The following is a 25,849-nucleotide window of genomic DNA, read 5'->3' as shown; positions in this document are numbered from 1 at the left end:
ACCTAAACAGGTTATCAGTCACTTACAAGACCCACCTAAACAGGTTATCACTCACTTACAAGACCCACCTGAACAGGTTATCACTCACTTACAAGACCCACCTAAACAGGTTATCACTCACTTACAAGACCCACCTAAACAGGTTATCACTCACTTACAAGACCCACCTAAACAGGTTATCAGTCACTTACAAGACCCACCTGAACAGGTTATCACTCACTTACAAGACCCACCTAAACAGGTTATCACTCACTTACAAGACCCACCTAAACAGGTTATCAGTCACGAGACCCATCTAAACAGGTTATCACTCACTTACAAGACCCACCTAAACAGGTTATCACTCACTTACAAGACCCACCTGAACAGGTTATCAGTCACGAGACCCATCTAAACAGGTTATCACTCACTTACAAGACCCACCTAAACAGGTTATCAGTCACGAGACCCATCTAAACAGGTTATCACTCACTTACAAGACCCACCTGAACAGGTTATCAGTCACGAGACCCATCTAAACAGGTTATCACTCACTTACAAGACCCACCTAAACAGGTTATCACTCACTTACAAGACCCACCTGAACAGGTTATCAGTCACGAGACCCACCTAAACAGGTTATCACTCACTTACAAGACCCACCTGAACAGGTTATCAGTCACGAGACCCATCTGAACAGGTTATCACTCACTTACAAGACCCACCTGAACAGGTTATCAGTCACGAGACCCACCTAAACAGGTTATCACTCACTTACAAGACCCACCTGAACAGGTTATCACTCACTTACAAGACCCACCTAAACAGGTTATCACTCACTTACAAGACCCACCTAAACAGGTTATCACTCACTTACAAGACCCACCTAAACAGGTTATCACTCACTTACAAGACCCACCTAAACAGGTTATCACTCACTTACAAGACCCACCTAAACAGGTTATCACTCACTTACAAGACCCACCTGAACAGGTTATCACTCACTTACAAGACCCACCTAAACAGGTTATCACTCACTTACAAGACCCACCTGAACAGGTTATCAGTCACGAGACCCATCTAAACAGGTTATCACTCACTTACAAGACCCACCTGAACAGGTTATCACTCACTTACAAGACCCACCTAAACAGGTTATCACTCACTTACAAGACCCACCTAAACAGGTTATCACTCACTTACAAGACCCACCTAAACAGGTTATCACTCACTTACAAGACCCACCTAAACAGGTTATCAGTCACGAGACCCATCTGAACAGGTTATCACTCACTTACAAGACCCACCTAAACAGGTTATCACTCACTTACAAGACCCACCTGAACAGGTTATCAGTCACGAGACCCACCTAAACAGGTTATCACTCACTTACAAGACCCACCTAAACAGGTTATCACTCACTTACAAGACCCACCTAAACAGGTTATCAGTCACGAGACCCATCTGAACAGGTTATCACTCACTTACAAGACCCACCTAAACAGGTTATCACTCACTTACAAGACCCACCTGAACAGGTTATCAGTCACGAGACCCACCTAAACAGGTTATCACTCACTTACAAGACCCACCTAAACAGGTTATCACTCACTTACAAGACCCACCTGAACAGGTTATCAGTCACGAGACCCATCTAAACAGGTTATCACTCACTTACAAGACCCACCTAAACAGGTTATCACTCACTTACAAGACCCACCTGAACAGGTTATCAGTCACGAGACCCACCTAAACAGGTTATCACTCACTTACAAGACCCACCTGAACAGGTTATCAGTCACGAGACCCATCTGAACAGGTTATCACTCACTTACAAGACCCACCTGAACAGGTTATCAGTCACGAGACCCACCTAAACAGGTTATCACTCACTTACAAGACCCACCTGAACAGGTTATCACTCACTTACAAGACCCACCTAAACAGGTTATCACTCACTTACAAGACCCACCTAAACAGGTTATCACTCACTTACAAGACCCACCTAAACAGGTTATCACTCACTTACAAGACCCACCTAAACAGGTTATCACTCACTTACAAGACCCACCTAAACAGGTTATCACTCACTTACAAGACCCACCTGAACAGGTTATCACTCACTTACAAGACCCACCTAAACAGGTTATCACTCACTTACAAGACCCACCTAAACAGGTTATCACTCACTTACAAGACCCATCTAAACAGGTTATCACTCACTTACAAGACCCACCTGAACAGGTTATCACTCACTTACAAGACCCACCTAAACAGGTTATCACTCACTTACAAGACCCACCTAAACAGGTTATCACTCACTTACAAGACCCACCTAAACAGGTTATCAGTCACGAGACCCATCTGAACAGGTTATCACTCACTTACAAGACCCACCTGAACAGGTTATCAGTCACGAGACCCACCTAAACAGGTTATCACTCACTTACAAGACCCACCTAAACAGGTTATCACTCACTTACAAGACCCACCTAAACAGGTTATCAGTCACGAGACCCATCTGAACAGGTTATCACTCACTTACAAGACCCACCTGAACAGGTTATCAGTCACGAGACCCACCTAAACAGGTTATCACTCACTTACAAGACCCACCTAAACAGGTTATCACTCACTTACAAGACCCACCTAAACAGGTTATCAGTCACGAGACCCATCTAAACAGGTTATCACTCACTTACAAGACCCACCTAAACAGGTTATCACTCACTTACAAGACCCACCTAAACAGGTTATCAGTCACGAGACCCATCTAAACAGGTTATCACTCACTTACAAGACCCACCTAAACAGGTTATCACTCACTTACAAGACCCACCTGAACAGGTTATCAGTCACGAGACCCATCTAAACAGGTTATCACTCACTTACAAGACCCACCTAAACAGGTTATCACTCACTTACAAGACCCACCTGAACAGGTTATCAGTCACGAGACCCATCTAAACAGGTTATCACTCACTTACAAGACCCACCTAAACAGGTTATCACTCACTTACAAGACCCACCTAAACAGGTTATCAGTCACGAGACCCACCTAAACAGGTTATCACTCACTTACAAGACCCACCTGAACAGGTTATCAGTCACGAGACCCACCTAAACAGGTTATCACTCACTTACAAGACCCACCTAAACAGGTTATCACTCACTTACAAGACCCACCTAAACAGGTTATCAGTCACGAGACCCACCTAAACAGGTTATCACTCACTTACAAGACCCACCTGAACAGGTTATCAGTCACGAGACCCATCTAAACAGGTTATCAGTCACGAGACCCATCTGAACAGGTTATCACTCACTTACAAGACCCACCTGAACAGGTTATCAGTCACGAGACCCATCTAAACAGGTTATCACTCACTTACAAGACCCACCTAAACAGGTTATCACTCACTTACAAGACCCACCTAAACAGGTTATCACTCACTTACAAGACCCACCTAAACAGGTTATCACTCACTTACAAGACCCACCTAAACAGGTTATCAGTCACGAGACCCATCTAAACAGGTTATCACTCACTTACAAGACCCACCTGAACAGGTTATCAGTCACGAGACCCACCTGAACAAGTTATCCCTCACTCACGAGACCCACCTGAACAGGTTATCCTTCCTCTCCAGCCTGGCCGGGTTCTCTGGCTGCACAGGGTTGCCACGGTTGTCTGTCATCATCATCTTACGGAGCACGTAGTCCTGGCCCTTCCCGTCAGGCTCCACCATGTAGAAGACCACCTCCGTCACGTGCGGGCTGCGGCGCTGGATCCACGACACTGCGCTCTCCGTGATGCGCAACAGCTTCTTCCTCATGTCCACGTGGTGGTACGCAACACTGAACGCCTTCGCCACACCCTGCAATGTGAGGCAGTGTGGAAATCTTTAATTTAGAAAGCTCTACATGACACTGTTCAGTGTGTGTTGGTTCCAAAAGAAAACCTGCGTCTATTGTGATACATGTACTATTTACATGTAAACTACTTACAGAAAATAATCAATTCATTTAAGTCCTCATCTGAATAAAACGCATGTCTTTCAACTTCCAGATTAATAATGTTACTAATGAATGAAAAACACGGTAAAGAACCCAAAGACAACTGATTGTTTTGGTGTGTGTGTGTGTGTGTGTGTGTGTGTGTGTGTGTGTGTGTGTGTGTGTGTGTGTGTGTGTGTGTGTGTGTGTGTGTGTGTGTGTCTGTGTGTGTGTCTGTGTGTGTCTGTGTCTGTGTGTGTGTGTGTGTGTGTGTGTGTGTGTGTCTGTGTGACGCTCTACCACTAGACCACGGAGGCGGTCTGTTTGGTTATTAAGCAGACAGGGTTGAAAATCTAATGCTTTATTTATCATGAACCTAAGTTCAACAGAACATAATCAACTGGAATTACACAAACTCATCATTCTACATTTTACACGACACTTACAGGAAGCTCCATCTAACTATACACTGATAAGGAAGAACACTTATTCAAAACTTCAGTCTAAAATATACTGACCTGGAAGAACTGAATCTCGTGAGTAATGAAAATGGCCTTTGTGTGAGGATCGGAGAGTGTGTCAACGCCCATGACGCCAAACACACGCTTCCGCCTGTCCTTAAGTGGAATCACAATAAACGACCCCTCTCTTTCCTGAAACCATAAACATTCATTTACTCAATTGCAGGATACAAATTTGGAGCATTTGTGAGAGATATTTATAATTCCAACTCTCCTGTCTTGTTTCCTGAAACTCATCTATCTATATTTGCTCTATTTGTTAATGGACCGATGGAATTGTTGGAACTGCCTTTATTTTCCTTAGTCATGAAAGAACTTTTCTTCTAGTTTGTTTGTTGTTTAATGCAGCACTCAGCAATATTCCAGCTATATGATGGAGCTCAGCAAATAATCAAGTCTGGACCAGACAATCCAGTGATTGATGTCATGAACATCGATCCACGCAATTGGGATATGATGACATGCATCAGCCAAGTCAGTGAGCCTGACCACCCAATCCCTTTAGTTGCCTCTTAAGACAAGCATGGGTTGCTGAAGACCTATTCTATCCCACATCTTCACTGGTCTCATGAGCACTAATCTATGCAATTGGGATATGATGACATGCATCAACCAAGTCAGCAAATCTGACCACTCGATCCATTTTGTCGCCTCTTACGACAATCATGGGTTGCTGGGGATCTGTATTTTTACCCAGAATCCACAAAGGTTCACAACATTGACATATGAATCTAATAAATGAACACAATGTTCAGCAGACAAAAGATTAAAAAGAAACATTTGATAAAGGCACACTCACATCTCTGTGCCGATGGGTGTTCCAGAAATGGATATTCCCATGGTTGGCCACACGGGGGACGTGGATCGGCTTGCCAGACTCAACCGCAGCAAAACTGGAAACAAACAACTCTCTGTCAACAACATATTTGGATTGAGTGAAAACAACAACTGTCTGTCAAGAACATGTTAGGATTGAGTGAAAACAACAACTCTCTGTCAACAACATATCAGGACTGAGTGAAAACAACAACTCTCTGTCAACAATATATTAGGATTGAGTGAAAACAACAACTCTGTCAACAACATATCAGGACTAAGTCAAAACAACAACTCTCTGTCAACCACATATTAGGATTGAGTGAAATCAACAGCTCTCTGTCAACAACATGTTAGAATTGAGTGAAAACAACAACTCTCTGTCAACAACATATTAGAATTGAGTGAAAACAACGGCTCTCTATCAACAACATATTAGGATTGAGTGAAAACAACAACTCTGTCAACATATTAGGATTGAGTGAAAACAACAACTCTCTATCAACAACATATTAGAATTGAGTGAAAACAACAACTCTGTCAACATCATATTAGAATTGAGTGAAAACAACAACTGTCTGTCAACAACATATTAGGACTGAGTGAAAACAACAACTCTCTGTCAACAACATATTAGAATTGAGTGAAAACAACAACTCTGTCAACAACATATCAGGACTGAGTGAAAACAACAACTCTCTGTCAACAACATATTAGAATTGAGTGAAAACAACGGCTCTCTATCAACAACATATTAGGATTGAGTGAAAACAACAACTGTCTGTCAACAACATATCAGGACTGAGTGAAAACAACAACTCTCTGTCAACAACATATTAGAATTGAGTGAAAACAACAACTCTGTCAACATCATATTAGAATTGAGTGAAAACAACAACTGTCTGTCAACAACATATTAGGACTGAGTGAAAACAACAACTCTCTGTCAACAACATATTAGAATTGAGTGAAAACAACAACTCTGTCAACAACATATTAGAATTGAGTGAAAACAATGGCTCTCTGTCAACAACATATTAGAATTGAGTGAAAACAACAACTCTGTCAACAACATATTAGAATTGAGTGAATACAACAACTGTCTGTCAAGAACATGTTAGGATTGAGTGAAAACAACAACTCTCTGTCAACAACATATTAGAATTGAGTGAAAACGGCTCTCTATCAACAACATATTAGGAGTGAGTGAAAACAACAACTCCCTGTCAACAACATATTAGAATTGAGTGAAAATGGCTCTCTATCAACAACATATTAGGAGTGAGTGAAAACAACAACTCTCTGTCAACAACATATTAGAATTGAGTGAAAACAACAACTCTGTCAACATCATATCAGGACTGAGTGAAAACAACAACTCTCTGTCAACAACATATTAGGATTGAGTGAAAACAACAACTCTGTCAACATCATATCAGGACTGAGTGAAAACAACAACTCTCTGTCAACAACATATTAGAATTGAGTGAAAACAACAACTCTGTCAACAACATATTAGAATTGAGTGAAAACAACGGCTCTCTGTCAACAACATATTAGAATTGAGTGAAAACAACAACTCTGTCAACAACATATTAGAATTGAGTGAATACAACAACTGTCTGTCAAGAACATGTTAGGATTGAGTGAAAACAACAACTCTCTGTCAACAACATATTAGAATTGAGTGAAAACGGCTCTCTATCAACAACATATTAGGAGTGAGTGAAAACAACAACTCTCTGTCAACAACATATTAGAATTGAGTGAAAATGGCTCTCTATCAACAACATATTAGGAGTGAGTGAAAACAACAACTCTCTGTCAACAACAGATTAGAATTGAGTGAAAACAACAACTCTCTTATCAACAACATATTAGAATTGAGTGAAAACAACAGCTCTCTATCAACAACATATCAGGACTGAGTGAAAACAACAACTCTCTGTCAACAACATATTAGAATTGAGTGAAAACGGCTCTCTATCAAAACATATTAGGATTGAGTGAAAACAACAACTCTCCGTCAACAACATATCAGGATTGAGTGAAAACAACAACTCTCTGTCAACAACATATCAGGACTGAGTGAAATCAACAACTCTCTGTCAACAACATATTAGGACTGAGTGAAAACAACAACTCTCTGTCAACAACATATTAGGATTGAGTGAAAACAACAGCTCTCTATCAACAACATATTAGAATTGAGTGAAAACAACAACTCTCTGTCAACTACATAATAGGATTGAGTGAAAACAACAACACTCTGTCAACAACATAATAGGATTGAGTGAAAACAACAGCTCAACAACATCCTGAGCCTGCATCTAGGCACGAAGCAGCTACAACACAGTATACGCCGGGACATATTTCTACAAATACAGAGTTGAAAACTGTCCTTGGGATGTTTGATATCAACTGTGTTCTTTGGTTAACACACCACACAAGGTGTTTCAGTTGCAATTTCACATTACTATGTTCATCTAACTTAATAAATCCTGTATCAAGAACATAAACTTCTATTGTATGTCAATTTATTAGTGTCTGTAGCTTACCAGAAATCGGCTTCACACATTGTACGCATGTCGGGAATTGAACCCGGGTCTTCGGCATGACGAGCGAACGCTTTATCCACTAGGCTACCCGACCGCCCCAAATAGATGATGAAGATAAGTTACAACTGGATGTATACCTGATTCCCTTCATGTCCTTGTGGAGGACCTTGGTGAGGACATAGTCGGCGTCCTCTGGAGTCGAAGCGACATATCTCAGACACACATCCCCCCGTTCAGGGACCTGGACGTTACGTTCCAGCATAGCGATGTTGGCGCTGATACGTTTGTTGTTCCCATGAGCCTCAGCATCCTGTGAAAACATAATAACAGTAACAATAAGTCCATTATCATGCGGCAGTTTCCATTCACCAAGTGAATACTCATGGCGCTATGTTATCATTACCCAGGTTCCCTTCCACAAAGTGATCTTAGCGCTAAGATGGTTATAACTCCCATACTTTAACATAGACTTATACAATCGTAACTCTATGATCGCTTTTTGGAACGGGGACTAGGGCCCACTTGCACAAAGCAATCTTAGCGCTAAGATGATTATTACTCCTATACTTTATCATAGACTTACACAATCGTAACTCTATGATTGCTTTTTTGAACGGGGACTAGGGCCCACTTGCACAAAGCGATCTTAGCGCTAAGATGGTTATAACTCCCATACTTTAACATAGACTTATACAATCGTAGCTCTATGATCACTTTTTTGAATGGGGACCTGGGCCCACTTGCACAAAGCAATCTTAGCGCTAAGATGATTATAAGTCCCATACTTTAACATAGACTTACACAATCGTAGCTCTATGATCGCTTTTTTGAACAGGGACCTGGTCTTTGAATCAAGTTACACTCAGCTCCCTGTGGAGTATACAAACAAGACTACTTTCAAAATATCAGCCTCTGGGAAACTTAGTCATGAATGACTTTTGTAACTCCTACAAGAAAGTGCTGACAAAGCTGACCTTGAAGAGAGCTTGGAAGACAGCTCTGTACACGGGCTCCAGACTGGCTCCTGACGTCTCGGCAGCTGTTACGATTTGCTGGAGCCACTTCTTCCTGGCATCACCTCGGACACGGTCAGCGTACGACCTCTACAACAGCAAGGCCATTACGAGATAAGACCCCTGTGTCTGAATACAGAGGTTTTTAAAAATAGATTCCATATGTGTAGGATAAAAAATCTATGGGCTTTCATGAGCTTTAATTTCAAGGGTTAAAATCTCATAAAAAAATTGAGGGTTCTATCTTCCTAATAAACTGAAAGAAAAATCTGACACAAGTTCACATTTCAACACACTTTTCATGAATCTGAGAAAACGGACGTAAAATATCTCTTACTGGTGTACATGCATTTGAAAAATATAAGAGCATTGTGGTTTATCAGTGCCTCTGTAACCTAGTGGTACGCACCCTAGGCTACAGATACCAAGGTTACGATCCACTGAAATATATAAAGGATATTTCTCATTTGATTTTACATCATTTCCTTAGGTAGATTGTGTTCAAATGCAAATAAAATCTCTGGCAACTGACATTCTATAGAATATCTCTGGAACAGTGAGTGATTGAGTGAGTTGGGTTTAACGCCGCTTTTAACAGTATTGCAGTTATATCCCGGCATGTCAGCTTTATTCAATGAAAGCCCGAAGTGATGCAGGTCTCAGACGTTTATTTACCACTACGGGGAACCTACGAGCACGGGTATGGTGCTGACAAACCTAGAAACATAATCAGGGCGAACTGGGATTTGAACCCACAATCATAGGTTTCTGGTGTGCCCAAGGGACGCAACTCTGCACAGCGAATCGTGGCTCCTTAGTCGACTGTGCCACCCGCGCCCCCCCCCCCCCGGAACAGAGGGAATTTCTACATAACATCCCTGGGCTGGTAGTACTTTCTATAAAATATCTCTGACACAGTGGGATATTCTGGAGAAAGTCTCTACTGAGTGGTTATTCAATGAAATGAAAGCCCTTTAAAAACAATAGGATGCCATCACTAGAGGTTCTTTTCATTTCAAATCAAACATGATAGCAGTAACATTTTCATGACGGCATAAGTGATGGGTGATGCAGCATTGATGGGGTAAAAAATATATATAAATTCACATGCAGAACATTATACAAACATATATTTATGTTGATGTGCAGCCACTCATCCCTCACCTCGATGCTGCTGGCAAGGAACTCTACGAGATAATCAAAGGAGTCTCCTGGAATCTCATCCACCACCAGGTCAATGAACGTCCGGAACTCCCTCTTGCTCAGCCTCTGGTCATGGTACTTGGACTTCTTGCTCAGCTGGTCTTTGGCTGAAAACAGGAAGTGGTGTTATGGGATGGGCTGTTGGTGTCGGGTCATGGGACCCATTTGGACAAGGGCAGTGGCAGAAACTAACATTTTTAGTCCACTTGTCTTTATAATGATAACATATACAAAACCCTTAAAAAGGCAAATTTCTTCTAGCTCTTAGGATACCTAACTATTGAGCTGTTATGCAAGGACTACAGGACTAGCGCCAATTTCTAACGCTGGATAACGATAACTATCTGAATCAACCGCAATCTGAAGTATTTTTTACAAGAAGATCGCCATCTATGAACAACATAACTTTTCAGAGTACACACAGTGCTGTGACAACATTCAAACTGATGGAAGTCATGTGGACCAGACATCAAGCAGTCTCCGTCTTTAGCCACAAGTCCAAAGCTGTAGTCAAATTCAGTTGGTCAAGTAAGCTCAGCTGATAATACTCCACAATATAACCATAAATTCTAAAAAGGGATGCCAAGAGTAAAGTTTGGACAAGTAGACTCCAAAATGTTCAGTACAGACTGCATCCAGAAGGTCAAGGATGTCACCATGCAACCTTTACTTTCAGCCCTTGGACACCTCAAAATTATTAACGTGTCCCCTGGACTCACGCAAAGACAGATGGAGGAAAATCGGGGCTCACCTCTGCTGATGGCCTCAGCCTCCTGGCCATCCTTGTACTTCAGCATGACCATCTCCACCTCGTCCAGGTCCAGGTACCCGGAGCCGTCGTTGTCCCATCTCTCAAACAGGTTGTCCATCTGAACCTTGCGCTTCGATGAGAGGGCTTCCTTCCTCGCCTGATGAAACAATTGTCACATCTTTAATGTTTTCAATGCTCATTAAAATCAAACATATCAAACTCTCCACAGGAGGTTGGATGAGGTCAATCTACTTGCATCAGTTGCATCAGGTCAATCTAGTTGCTTCAGGTCAATCTAGTTGAAAGATGCCAATCAGATGTCAGCTTTATAAAAAGATTCAGCTTCATTTGTTTTCAAGCTAAGGACATTATGTTCCTTCCAAAAGATAACCAACACTGAACACAAATGTTTATTCGATTGTTCTCACTTTTGGGTGTAGATGCCATGGGGCTCAGAAAGGACACTATGTATAAAATATCCACAACAATAATTATTTCCCTTCGGAACTGCCCATTTATGTTCATTTTGTGACAGTTCATTTTTTCAAATATTTTTTTTATATATTTGAACATTGTTTATTAGCGACTGGTCATTTATGAAAGCTGCTAAACATGAAAACATGTTACATAAATGGGGTGTTGGGGGGTAGGGAGGGGTGAGGGGTGTGGGGGGGTGTGAGGGTAGGATGTTGGAGAAAATGAGCGAGCTATGTACAACCTTTAAAAGTCTTTCCAGCTTCTCATCCTCCGTTTCCTCGTAGCCTTCCTTGATGTATCTGAGCAGCGTCTCAAACAGCGCTCGCTTCGGCCTGTCTCCGATGAATGTCTCAGTTAAATGGACAAACTGAGACACGTTCAAAGTGTGCTCGTCAAATGCTGACATTTGTGACTGGAGACTGGTGACGGTTCCAGCTGGAAGTAGATAAAGACAACATGTATTTTTCACCTCAATGGCATGTTACAATGTTAAGTAATTTTGGAAAATGTTGATCAATGACAAACTGACGATCCTGTGATCTTTTTGGAAAATTGATCTGTCACTGACCTAAACAGCAATCCATATCACTAGCTATGAGTGACATCAGTCAAATGACACCTTGAAGAGAGTGAGTATTTGTTTTTATTAGGAGATAAACTGAATGCGTAGCATGAGGTTTCAAATGATTAATTTTGAGACTATCAATTCGGTCTAACAATAATCTAATTTTCAAACACAGTACATTTTTCTCCATTCTCCCATGACTGATTTAAAATCGAACTCCTTCATTTCACGTTATCTGGCATGGTATGAGAGGCGAATTGAACTCGTATGTGAAAGGGATGGTAGGTGTCTTTCGTTGTGTTTTCTTAACATGGTAACGTAAAAAATATATACGTCCAAAGAAGACAAACAACCACTTGTTCAATGCAACATTTTTGTATGTTGTAAATAAGAAACAGCTTGGTTCTATGAACCCTTCAAACACGACAGAAACCAGCTTTCTGTTTGGTGTGCCATAGTACTGTACCCCTGCCAACACTACATGGAATGGCCGGACCTACTTATTTTCTTGGAAGTAGTTGTTGACAGTTCCGCAACAATATGAAATTTGGAAAGTGGCGGACATGCCAGTTATTACATTTTGTGCATTTTACAAATTTACAGTTGTATAAGTGTGAAGTGAAGCAGTCATAAAATCAGATGCATTTTTCAATCCAAGTTGATTATGTCTAATTTTATTGCTAGTATTTCACGTAGTCATGGTAGAATGCTGCTTTGAACAGTATTCCTGTAATATCACGGTGTGTTAGTTTAATGTGGGAGGAAAGCCTGAAGTGATGCAGGTCTCAAACCTTTAGCACTTTGGTGAAACCCACGAGCACGGGTATGGTGCTGACAAACCTAGAAACATAATTGGGGCAAATTGGTATTCGAAGCCATGATCCTAGGTTTCTGGCATGGCCAAGGGAGACAACTCTACACAGCAAATTGCAGTGCCTTAGACTGGGCCACCCATTTCCCTTGGAAATATTTTAGTTAGGCGATGACATGTGGGAGGTAAACCTACATTGTAGCAGGTACCCTATATTTGATTTGAAACACAATCAGATCCTGGCATGGCAAAGGGACACAATTCTGCACAGCAAATTCGAGTCACCTCAGACCACTTGGTCCCAGTATTTTGTTTAATGCCGGACTCAGCAATATTCCAGCTGTATGATGGCGGCCTGTAAATACATGACTGGACCAGACCAGTGTTTGATATTATGAGCAACGATCCACGCCGTTGGGGTATATCACACCCAATCACTGAGCCTGACCGCCCAAACCATTAAGAAGCCTCTTATGACCAACACAGGCTGCTGCAGATCAATTCTAACAGGGCGTCCCTGGTATGATTGGTTGGTTGGTTTGTTGTTTAATGCCGCACTCAGCAATATTCCAGCTATATGTAAATAATCGAGTCTGGACAAGACAAGACAATCCAGTAATTAATATCATGAGCATCAATCCATGCAACTGGGATCGATGAAATGTATCAACCAAGTCAGTGAGCCTGACCACCCGATCCCGTTAGTCGCCTTTTACGACAAGCATAGTCGCCTTTTATGGCAAGCATGGGTTGCTGAAGACCTATTCTACCCCGGAATCTTCACGGGTCTGGTCCCTGGTATGAAGTACAATCTGTATCATGACTTCACAATCATACTCGAACTCCGGCGCAGTGGTGACTCAGCATAACACCACTGCCACAGGCTAATTTGCATATCACGTGACCGGACTTTTCTCTTGTTTGTAAACAAACGCGCTTTTTCAGAAATCAGTGTAGAACGGACTAATGCAAGTATTTGGGGTCGCTTAACATATTGTTTTGCATAATTATATAGATATGCTACTACAACTGTGACAGTGAGTAGCATGACAATAAATATTTATGCATGAAAGTGACCGTATCGGCAGCTCTCTGTTGGGCTTCGATGACAGCACGTGGAGCCTTACAACCAATGTAAACAAAGGATAACTACGCAAAAACAAATAGATTTTCACGTATTAGGATGCTTTCTTAATGAACCGTAACCATTCTTTGACGTTTGTTTATGAAAATGTGTTGACTTGTCAAACATGAAACTGATGAAAAGCATATTCAATATCTTGAATGGACTATGAAAGATGTGACGAATCTTCACATGGCGCTGGCCTGTGTCAGAGGTACTATGCTGGCTGGCGGCCGGCCGCATGGAACTCTGGGTAGGAGAGTGGATCATACTCTGTGTGTGAGAAGTACTCAACCTGTCTGGATCTCTCTGTCGAACTCTGTGCCCTGAGCGAAGGTGACACTGAGCCGACCAGTCTGGGTAGTTCCGGGTGGGTTCATATCATCATCGCTGGTCTTCAGGTCCAGCTTCAGGGATTTGTCATCCTCTTTGGGTTCTAGAAGAAATGAAAATGTTCTGTATTCAATATACTTAGAACAAAGGCAGCGTTTGAAACTGGCACTAGTCCTGTAGCCCTTGCCAAACTACCCAATAGTTAAGGTATCATAAGGACCTGTAGAAATGTGCCATTTTTAAGGGTTTTGCTATATATGTTATCCTTAGAATGACTAGTCGCCTAGAAATGTTAGTTTCTACCGCTGAAAGGGTGTGTAGAAATGACTTTTCTGTATTTGAAGTATAAATTAGCGTGTATTCATAATCAAGGGAGATAACTGGTCGTGCAGATAGGTCTTGTTTGTTTGTAGTTTAACGCGCACTCAGCAATATTCCAGCTATTCGACAGCTGTCTGCAAATAATCCTGTCAGGACATGACATCATGAGCGAAAAATCCTTTGGGAACACATCCAACCATAAGCTGTACTGAATATATTCAGTAAGATTATTGCTGACTTGTTTCGCCTAAATAAAACTTGTTTGTTCTCAGGCAAAGCCAAGTCAGTAAACTACTCACATTAAATTTTTAATGCCTGTGAAAACGAGGAGCTACCATCTGACCAGTGTTAAGCACACTTTTTCAAATTAAGCAAGGGCTGATCCAATCTCATTAAAATCAGATCTTTGTCCTCGCTTCCGCTAAACAAAGATCTGAGGACATCCCATTACGGGTCACGTCAGGCCGACCTTGCGCAAACTTTGACAGACCAATGGAATGACCAGTCAGAAGGCAGATTTCTCGTGCTTTACGGCACAAATTTCAAATTGGCGACTACGCTTCGAAACATAATTTGACAAATTCCCGATTACAAATTTGAAACCTGAACAAAAAAACATTCTGGAATGGCTAATAGATGGTCTAGATTGTAAGGATTCAGTCGTTAAACCTGTAACTATTGTTCGGAATACCCCGTGTAAAAAGAGATTGCATGACTAGAAATCACATTCACACTGTCACTTTCATAATCTGGTAAGCGACGCACTGATTGGTTGGATGAAAGGTCATTCTGATGTGACCCCTAAGCGGAAGTGAGAACTAATGTCTGATTTTAATGAGATTGGGGCTGATCCAGCAAGGGAGGGGTCCAAAATATAAAAATCTTCTCTCAGTCAATTTTACTGCCTACAACATACCACATTTTGTTTTACAAAGGGTTGGGGTCCGGACGCCCCACATACATCACCCGACCACCACCCTCCCTCGCCCCCCGTCCTCACCCCTTATGCAACCCAGACCTCCACCCCTGGATCCACCTACGTTCAGAAAAACAAACACAGGCTACCTACCTAAAACTTTTCAAGGTGATTGCCTGAGAACAATATAAATTTTGTAACCTCATTATTTTACTCCAGTTCTTTTGTTTTCACTTATATTTGAAAAATTACTGTATATAAAGATCCAAAACACTCACCAGCTTCATCCTGTTCCTTCTCGGGTAGACCCTGTGTTGCCTGCTCTTTCTCAGACACTTCCTGTGTCTCTGCCTCAGTCTGTGTTTGACCTGCCGTCTCCGCATCTGTTGGATTTCCTGTCCCCGACGTCTGCTCTTCCGTCTGCTTCTCCGTGGCAGACATGTTCTCCTCCCCTGACTCCTGTTGCGCCTCTTTTACTTCCTCCTTCTTTTCTTCTCCCTGTTCATCTTTTTCTTCATCAGCTTTTTCCTTCCCTTCTTCCTTCTGTTCATCACTTTCTGCCTTCTGTCCATCTTCTGCTTTTTCAGCTGCATCATCAGGTTTTGTTTCTTTAGCTTCCTTGTTTTCCTCTGTTCCTTCTTCCTTCTTCTCCAGCTGTTCTTCCTGTTTCTCATCCTTCTGTTCTTCTGTTTCTTCCTTCTTTGCTTCTCCCTCGGTTTCTTGCTGTGTTTCTTGGCTGTCATCTACTTTCTCAGCTGATTCAGGTTTCTGGCTATCTTCTGCAAAATATGATTATTTAATTATTTAACCGTTTAAATAACAACATTCCTAACAAATTTGTAGGTTGTCACATGTCTAACTTCTGGCTATTTATTATCTTTCGGAACCTTGGCAATATGATAATTTTCATAAACGTAATCCAAGATAAATATCTTCCATCCTATTGCCAAAAGTCTGGCTATGATATATGCACATTTATGACATCATGAGAAGGACATCTGCTATAAGACAGAGAAATCCTCTGCTCAGATTGACTGTGGATGCGCTGGTGTAAAGAGTGGTGCTAGACTGGTGTTGGACTGCTTTATGACTGGTTTAAGACAGCTGAAAAGAAGGTGGTTAGACTGCTGAGTGACGGCTGAAAAACTGCTGAAAGACTGTGGAGTGATGGCTTAAAATCTGCTGAAAGACTGTTAAAGAAGGTTGAAAAACTGCTGAAAGACTGTTAAAGATGGCTGAAAAGCTGCTGAAAGACTGTTAAAGATGGCTGAAAGACTGCTGAAAGACTGTGAAAAGATGGCTGAAAAGCTGCTGAAAGACTGTTAAAAGATGGCTGAAAGACTGCTGAAAGACTGTTAAAAGATGGCTGAAAAGCTGCTGAAAGACTGTTAAAGATGGCTGAAAGACTGCTGAAAGACTGTTAAAAGATGGCTGAAAGACTGCTGAAAGACTGTTAAAAGATGGCTGAAAAACTGCTGAAAGACTGTTAAAAGATGGCTGAAAGACTGCTGAAAGACTGTGAAAAGATGGCTGAAAAACTGCTGAAAGACTGTGAAAAGATGGCTGAAAAACTGCTGAAAGACTGTGAAAAGAGGGCTGAAAAACTGCTGAAAGACTGTTAAAAGAGAGCTGAAAAACTGCTGAAAGACAGTAAAAGATGGCTGAAAATCTGCTGAAAGACTGCTATAAGACAGCTAAGGGATTGCTGTTGTTGCAATATGCAGGCTTCACTCACCATCAACATAAGAACATACTTTGATCATGTAAATAACCTGTCAGAATATTTTACAGTTCTTACCATCGTCTTTCTGTTCCTGAGCTTCCCCCTGGCTGTCTTCTACCTTCTCTCCATCCCCTGCAGGCCTGGCTTCATCCTCCATCTCTTCTCTCTCCTCCGCATCATCCAGCATACCCAGGTCCTCGTCGTCACTCAGAGAGTCCTCCGTCTCATCAACCTCCACCACTGGCCCTGCCACGCAACATCAACAATTGTACATCTGACATTGTATCAAATATTAGCTGACAATATATGAGGTAAAAATCAGACACCAGACAGGCTGTTGCTTTTTATTTAGGCTACCTAACAATTTTACCCATGAGGGCAAAGATATCACTGAGCACTGATTGGCTAGTTTATGCAAATTGTTCCATAGTTTCACTGTTTGTAAATGAGTGTGTATGGTTCTATGCCGCTTTTAGCAATATTCCAGCAATATCCAGTGGGGTGCCCTGGAATGGGTTTCACACATTGTACCCGTGTCAGGAATCAAACCCGGGTCTTCGGCGTGACCGCATACCCTGATGGGTCTGATTTACGACTTCAAGAAGTTTCGCTCAGAAGTTTTTCACTGAGCAGCTACCCCACAAGTCAGATAATATTACACATTTTAGATTTGTTGTCTTTATCTTAAATATGTAAAATAACAAATTTATTGATCTGGGCCTTTTTGCCTATTTTCTCTCCTCCATCCAGCCATTTGGATCCTAAGAATCTGTTATACAAGAGTGAGTGAGTGAGTGAGTACGGTTTTACGCCGCTTTTAGCAATATTCCAGCAATATCACGGCGGGGGACACCAGAAATGGGCTTCACACATTGTACCCATGTTGGGCATCGAACCCGGGTCTTCGGCGTGACGAGCGAACGCTTTAACCACTAGGCTACCCGACCGCCCCCTGTTATACAAGAAAGCAAATTGGTCTGGCTTTGTTTCTGACACACATAAACTTACATCTCCTTGGGTTGCGGAGGCTGCGTCGGAGATCATCATTTGCTGCATCCCAAAAACTTTCAAACAGATCCAGAATACGGTGCCGGTCAAGTATGCCAATCTAATGAGGAGGAAATTTCAAACTATATATTGTGAGAAAGAACAATATGGAATACAAGAATGTGATGATGACAATAACAAAATTGATCCTACCATACGCAGTCAAAAGATAGCATGAAGGTTTTTTTGTCATAAACTTGATTTTGAATGTTAGAGATTAACGGATTCATAGATTCCAATACTATAAATTACATTATATCATGAATTAGATAGCACACTTTCCAATATATAACTGCAGAAATGAACTTAGACCATGATAGATCTAAATTATTACCCTGGTCAATGAATCAGGTCCTTGGGTAGTATACAACTGAAGCAGCCTGTCAGGCAGTTAACAGTTACATTACCATCTCATCCTACCGGGTACCCATTCAATGCTGCGTGAACAGAGGCACAGGAGCAAACCTTAGAACCCCACGACCCCTTAATTTGGAACACTGTCATGCAACAGAGTATACTGTTTCCAAGGGTCGGTGGTCACAAACAACTACCTTGTCAGCCAAGGTTCTGAACATTTCAATACATCAAGAATACAATTTCTTTGTTTGTTATTTAACACCGCACTCAGCAATATTCCAGCTATACGACGGTGGTCTGTAAAAAACCGAGTCTGGACCAGACAATCCAGTGATTGACATCATGAGCATCGATCCACACAATGGGGAATACAATGACATGCATCAACCAAGTCAGCGAGCCTGACCACCCAGTTCCATTAGTTGGCTTTTACAACAAGCATAGTCACCTTTTACTGCAAGCATGGGTTGCTGAAGATCTATTCTAACCCGGATCTTAATCTTATCACTGATCCTGATGCTGCTACTCCAGGTACTGTGATGCTTGGTGCCATGTACCCACATAAAACTTAATATTCCAGTCACATTACACCATCGCCGTGAAGATCCGGGGTAGAATAGGTCTTCAGCAACCCATGCTTGTCATAAAAGGCGACCCAATTGTCATCGATCCCAATTGCGTGGATTGATGTTAATGATGTAAATCACTGGATTGTCTGGTCCAGACTCGATTATTTACAGACCGCCGTCATATAGCTGGAATATTGCTGAGTGCGGCGTAAAACAACAAACAAACAAAAAACACAATACACTAAAATGACAAATAAAAGAAGTGTTTTCCCATCACCCTAAAAATATCATTTGTTACAAAAGCTGATATAGAATTAAAGGTGCCAGTATATTTTTATCCCAACCCCAAACCATGTTTTTGATAACAAAAATTCTATAAACCATTTAACGAAACATAGAAGTTGTGATTGCTTTGATGCGATTGCATCTCACTCATCAGTTCATTTGACCATCCTTTCATATGGCATCCTTTCAAAGTTAGGATTGTAACCCATGATCCGCAGATTCTGGCACAGCTAGGGGATGCAACTCTGTGTTCCCTATTGTGGACTAATGAGAACGGTGTACTATTGCACCATGTTTACAAAACTTCATGGATATTGTATTTCAAGGCATTGATTCACTATTTAATAAAAGTTTTGATTTTGTTATATTTGGTTCTGAGGTGAGGTGTAAGAAATGGGGTTTAATGTTGTGTTTCACATTATTGCAGTGTGCATGCATGCAGTGTGTGCGGTGCATGCTCGCATGCAGCCTTCTGAGATACCATGCTACAGTCTAAATATGGAACCCCCTCCGTGGTCTAATAGTAGAGCATCCGCCCGGAGAGCGGAAGGTCCTGGGTTCGATCCCCGGTCGCGTCATACCAAAAGACGTTAAAAGATGGTAATTTGTGTTACCCTGTCTGGCGCTCGGCATTAAGGGGCTAAAACAACGACTGGTCGGCTCGGAGTCAGTATACTGTGTCTGAGTGGGGTATTCATGTTAAACTGCGGTATGGTATCTCAGTGTGCTAGCACTATAAATCGGCATCAGTCTGGACTAGTACAAGCAGCCACGCAAACACACACACGTACATTCATGTCGCTATATAAGTGCAATAATCTTGGAAGCGACGTTAAACCCAATTTCACCTCACCTCTAAATATGGATATGGATATCCCACAAAGATCAGTATACTGACTCCGAGGCGACTAATCCTTGTTCATACCCTTAATGCTGAGCGCCAAACAGGGTAACAAAAAATACCATTTTTTAATGCTTTTGGTATGATGCAGCCAGGGGATCAAACCACAGGCCTTTCACTCTCTGAGCAGAAATTTCTGTCCACTCCACCACGGCGGGGGAATCATGAAAAGAGTGCTTTTAGACATGATGACAAATCCAAATCACTAAACTAACCCCACTATGATCGCACGCCAGGAAGAGATTTGTCAGAATAATCCGCCGAGCTTCTCTCGCTGTTGCTAGGTGATGTGCCTGTGCACACTTGGACATGTGGATCATAAATTGATCAAATATTTCCGTTGGCAGGGGATCGATATATGTTGACAAATACTGAAACGAAAAAATAAAAAACACTGAAAACATGCACCTGATTATGATCATCAACCAAATATAGAACTTCAAACAAATTAGTTTTTAGGTAACTAGTATCAACCTATATAAACATGATGTCAGGAAACAAACAATTTACAGTAAAATTATTATCTAAGGCTAAAAAAAAATAGTCTAAGTTCTCAGGCACCGCCTGCATTATCATAAAGTTTGCCGCATGTTTTGTTATTATAATAAAAAAATAACCAATAAATCCTTAAATATTCCAAGTCCAATTGTGTATCAGTATTCCAGTATTTTACTCATCAAGGAACACAGTATGTAGGGAGGCCCTTTCCCAGGCTGATTGTACACAACTGTTTATTTGGTTACACAATTGTTCATTAGGTTGCATTCTATTTTGAACAGCCAAAAACAAAAAATAAAAACAAAACACCAGCGGCCCCACTATGTTTTCAAAAGCCATTGCCTGAGAACCAATTTTTTATATTTTTTTAAGCCTAACATTAAATATCGCCACATGATCAAAGGGAGGTAATAATGTATTAAAACAACCAACTATAAATTGTCTCCCCTTGTCTTTACCGGCTCCCCAAGTAGCCATTTCATTATTTAATGTGATGTAACTGATTGTCAAAATCAAACCATAATATTAGCAACTTATCAAAGAGTAATGGTCATATATGCTTATTTCAGTTTTATAGAAATTATTAATAATTATTATTTCAACCTGATGAAATTCCTTCATGTTCAGCATGCGTCCGCTTTCATCAGTTGGCTCAATGGCAGCCCCAAACCTGGCAGCCTCTTTCAGGTCATCAGGGAATAGTTCTACCATTTCAGCAAAAGACCTGAGAGTGTTTTGAATCTGAAAAATAGAATAAAGCCAGAGCTCCAGATAAGCTGCGTATCTGCGTGAAATACGCATCAGAAATGCAGAAATACACAGTAAAATATAATCCAAGCGTATCAAATACGCAACGAACATTACAGATACGCTACAAAAATAAAACTTGTGCGTTTCATCAAAATACTGTGAAGTAACCCTGCGTATTCGATTAGCAAATCAGGAACTTATTTTGAAATTATAAAGGGGCATTCTGTCAACCTTGCCAAACTCCACGATGACAGTTACATCATGATCATTTGCCATCACACTTTCTTGTGGAAGTATCGTGGTATTTTTGAGTCCTATAAAGCTCTCGAACCCACACGACACCAGTTTGCAGGGAATAGATGAATAGTGTTTTTAAATATTTAACTTAAATACCCACATGTGTAAAAACTAGTGGGTAACAGAAATTTGAATGATCAGATATCAAAATATTTTACAAACTACGCAGACTATTTGGGATCATTTGAAATGCACAAATGAAACCAAACCTTTATGAACTTTTTTTGTTTCTTCCCAACCAGTTGTGTTAAAAGGCTGAAAGGTAGGTATGCCTTTCTTTTGTCATAAAATTCTTTCATTCATCTTTTTTTCAAATGATCAACAAATCACCCTAAAAAAACAGGTCCCCACATGCCCTTGCTAAAACATTTAACCAAGGCATCAAAATAAAGGGGCTTATAAGGCAAGATAAATAAATATGCCTTTTTCTCATGACTTTTTTCAAAACTAAGGATTCAGTTTTATTAATTTATTTCTTTTGTGGGTAAACGTATATTTGATTCTAATACACAAAGACATCTCTTTCAACCATGCCACAGTGTCTCAAAGTATGAAGCGACAGGCGAGACCACAGCTAAGTTTCCTTGCAAATCTGACAATTATGAATGGCAAAATTAGGAATTTAGTAAAAAAAATTGAGTTGAAAAAGCTGTTTCTAAACTATGCTAATATTTCAAAATATTATGGTCAGAGTCATAAGAGTGAATGAGTTGGGTTTAACATCGCTTTTAACAGTATTCCAGTTATATCACAGCATGTCAGCTTAATGTGGAAGGAAAGCCCGAAGTGATGCAGGTCTCAGACATTTACCACTTCAGTGAAACTCAAGAGCACGGGTATGGTGCCGACAAACCTAGAAGCATAATTGGGGCGAACCAGGATTCGAACCCACAATCATAGGTTTCTGGCGTGCCCAAGGGACGCAACTCTGCATAGTGAATTGTGGCACCGTAGACAACTGGGCCACCTGGCCCCCCAGGGGAATAAGAAACAAGTAAGGTATTTTACCAAGCCTAACAGGTCCTTCCTTACTGCCTGCCTGTCACCTACCAGTGCCAACTCTACTTTGCCATGAGAGCTGAGCATCCATTCAGTGAACTGTTTCAGAAGGCAGTCTTCTCTCCTCTGTTTCTCCTGAAGCCGTCGCATCTCCTTCAGTTCTCTTTCATCCCGCTTTCGCTTGGCCTCAGCCTTGATACGAGCTAATCTGTAAACGATAAAACAAATTCTAAACTAATATTTGACTACCACAAATCTCAGGCCTCAAAGTTTAAATTTTTATTAACTTGTCATTTGGCTACAAGTGTTTTTTTCCAGGTAGGCAGTGGTAAAATCATGAAGTCAAGCCAATAGTGTAGGTAGCCAAAAGCATTTGAAATTATCTTTCATCAAATTACTTTTATAATATTTACAAGTCATAGCACTAGTCTTGGAATTGTATATAAGTGGAAACTGTACTTGATTTTTGTTATTTGTGACTCAAACAATGATGCATTTTAGGTTACTAGACTATGTAGGTATATCCTTGCTTATCCAATGAGCATTGTCAACTGAAATAAAATACTAATTACATTAATATTTATGTACTTCGGTTCATTGTCGACTTTAGGAGGAATTATTCGCAAGTACAATTATTAGCAGACATGTTTTGTATGATCAGCTGTTATTTATTTTTGTGTCTACATACGTGTAGCAGTGAAATTTAGTTGCCACAAGATATTTTTCAAGGTAGTCATTTGGCTACCTATGAATTTTAGAAAGTAGACAAATTGAAATTAAGGTTGCATTAGGGACCGTTTTAGTCGCAACTTTGAGGCCTGACAATTCAGTTTCTTGTTTTATGACTGCAGGCAGGAGAGAAAAATTATTTTTTTTAAATTAACTTGATTATTTTGAGGTCAATTTCTATAAAACAACTCTTGAAGTAAACGTTGAACAAATTATCAAACAAAAAGTGGTTTAAAAAGTCATATTTGCATTCAAACATCTGAGGAAGCTCACCCCAAACTGTTACATCTATTCACTGATTAAAAATAGTTGATAAGATGCTAGCATTTGTCAAGAGAAAATAAGAGGGCTCTTAAGTTCTTTAAAAAATATATACACTTTAAGTTGTAGCAGGGTTTTATGCGTCCTGTGTTTTATACCACAAGCCAGACGGTTTTATGCGTCCCGTGTTAGGTTTTATACCACAAGCCAGACGGTTTTATGCGTCCCGTGTTAGGTTTTATACCACGAATCAGAGAGTTTTATGCGTCCCGCATTAGGTTTTATATCACAAGCTGGAGGGTTTTATGCGTCCCGCATTAGGTTTTATATCACGAGCTTGAGGCGAGTGGTATAAAACCAAGCGAGGGACCCATAAAACCCCATGTACCCGGAGTGATCCTGTTACGAGGAATTTATCTTACTGATATGTTTAAATGTGACATTGAAAAAGAATTAAAACAAATTCAAAATTGATAGAAAACAGCCATTGGATTGAGCTGGAGATCAACTTGTGCAATGTCACATGACTTTCATTGACTCAGAAAAAGCTTGTGTGTTTTTGCTTCGAAGCGGGGTATAAGGGATTTATTCTCCTGCTGAGAAATTTATTTCCCTCCCAAACAGGATACATAGTATTTTATCAAGATCATGTGTACCAATCAGATCTCATCATTCTGACATGGAGGTATGATAAATATATTTGTTTCACTTCCAAGCTCTCATCTTGGACATATGAAGAACATTTTTATCAGTTGTGCCTTCATCTCAAATAAGTGGGTGTTTCCATCATCGAGTGTTCACATATAATTTTGTGATGATAAATACTAGGGCTGTTAGATTCGCCCGCGTATTAGGTTAATCAAACCGCATACCTTCATGAATTGAATTCAAATATTTACCAAATAAAAAAATAAAAAAATTAAAGACTGCATCCATGAATATGCAGTCATGTGCATTTACATACCCTGTACCTAAAAATATCCATAAGAACTTATTATATGCATAGATTTCTTTAGAAAGACAACAATCTTATGGATTTAATTTGACAGTGATGTGGTCACTGGTCATTGTCGCATTTCAGTAGATACTAGTACCTGGATAAGTGCAGTAGATGAATGTCTAATTTAATAATAATTAACACTATCAACCAGGGGTCCGGAAACCGTCATATGCGCCGGACATGTCCGATTGGGAATCTCAAATGTCCGGTTTAAAATATTGCTTACCGGACATTTTAAAAAGTATTGTCCGGACATTCTTAAATTTTGACCGGACATGATCAACAGTTAGGACTGAGCAGTTTCTGTCTGCAGTTGCAACACAATTAAGATTATCTACACTGACAAGCTTTGTTTGTTTTGATTGCTGTAAATACATCGTACCTACATGATAGTCCAATCGGTCAATCACTGTAATAGGCAATAAACTGAGTTGACACTGATTAATTGAGGATTAATTACTGAGAACATCTTGTTAATTTGCGTAAAAGGTGTTTACAACTGTACATAAATACCTTGCATCATCGATGTACATCATTATCCTCACAATATTACGATACGTAACCTCAGACAAGAAGCGAAAACGTGACGACAGCCAGTCGACCGATGCAGATCAGTGGGCAGATCTGCCAAACCCCCAAAGTCTAGACGATCATTTTGTAAGTCGTGGCTAACAACTTTCACTTGGTTGACATACAATGAAGATTTGCAGATTTTATTGTTTTCAGTAGCTAGTCGTATATTGAATCTTGATTGACCGCCATTTTGCTTTCTCGGACGATCGATATCAATTTTTTTTATGGTCAATAATTAAGTACAAATGAAAAAAGTATTCAAATGACTATTGCTCTCAACGATATTTTAGTATTTGTGATTAAATTATCTGTCTTGTTTTTAAAAAATCTTTAGTTTAAAAAAAACTTTTCCCGTGAGGTCACGTGATAACCAAATATGGGATAATAGTCTCGATCCAAATGTTACAACGCGTACACTTGAGCAGACTCATGAATATAACTCATGAATATTAATTAGACCGTTTACTACGTTAACAG

The 25,849-nt window shown here is 40.5% G+C and overlaps 1 protein-coding gene across 1 annotated transcript in view; it reads right to left on the bottom strand.

The window, feature by feature from the left end:
* Positions 1-25,849, bottom strand: part of LOC124145759 (EF-hand calcium-binding domain-containing protein 5-like) — a 35,917-nt gene that overhangs the window by 6,705 nt on the left and 3,363 nt on the right. The window contains exons 3-17 of the mRNA XM_046515663.2: positions 22,861-23,017; positions 21,367-21,504; positions 20,481-20,636; positions 18,115-18,214; positions 17,182-17,352; positions 15,662-16,162; positions 14,109-14,249; positions 11,556-11,749; positions 10,838-10,994; positions 10,048-10,193; positions 8,845-8,973; positions 8,008-8,180; positions 5,296-5,389; positions 4,494-4,628; positions 3,604-3,857 (exon numbers count right to left, since the gene is read on the bottom strand). Coding sequence (XP_046371619.2) covers positions 3,604-3,857; positions 4,494-4,628; positions 5,296-5,389; positions 8,008-8,180; positions 8,845-8,973; positions 10,048-10,193; positions 10,838-10,994; positions 11,556-11,749; positions 14,109-14,249; positions 15,662-16,162; positions 17,182-17,352; positions 18,115-18,214; positions 20,481-20,636; positions 21,367-21,504; positions 22,861-23,017 — 2,646 coding nt within the window. The remainder of the gene's footprint in view (positions 1-3,603; positions 3,858-4,493; positions 4,629-5,295; positions 5,390-8,007; positions 8,181-8,844; positions 8,974-10,047; positions 10,194-10,837; positions 10,995-11,555; positions 11,750-14,108; positions 14,250-15,661; positions 16,163-17,181; positions 17,353-18,114; positions 18,215-20,480; positions 20,637-21,366; positions 21,505-22,860; positions 23,018-25,849) is intronic.

Source organism: Haliotis rufescens, unplaced genomic scaffold, assembly GCF_023055435.1.
Source record: "Haliotis rufescens isolate VD_foot unplaced genomic scaffold, xgHalRufe1.0.p SCAF_21, whole genome shotgun sequence".
NCBI lineage: Eukaryota > Metazoa > Mollusca > Gastropoda > Lepetellida > Haliotidae > Haliotis > Haliotis rufescens.
The sequence above is the reverse complement of the archived record's forward strand: the minus strand, read 5'-3'. Positions and strand labels throughout refer to the sequence as shown.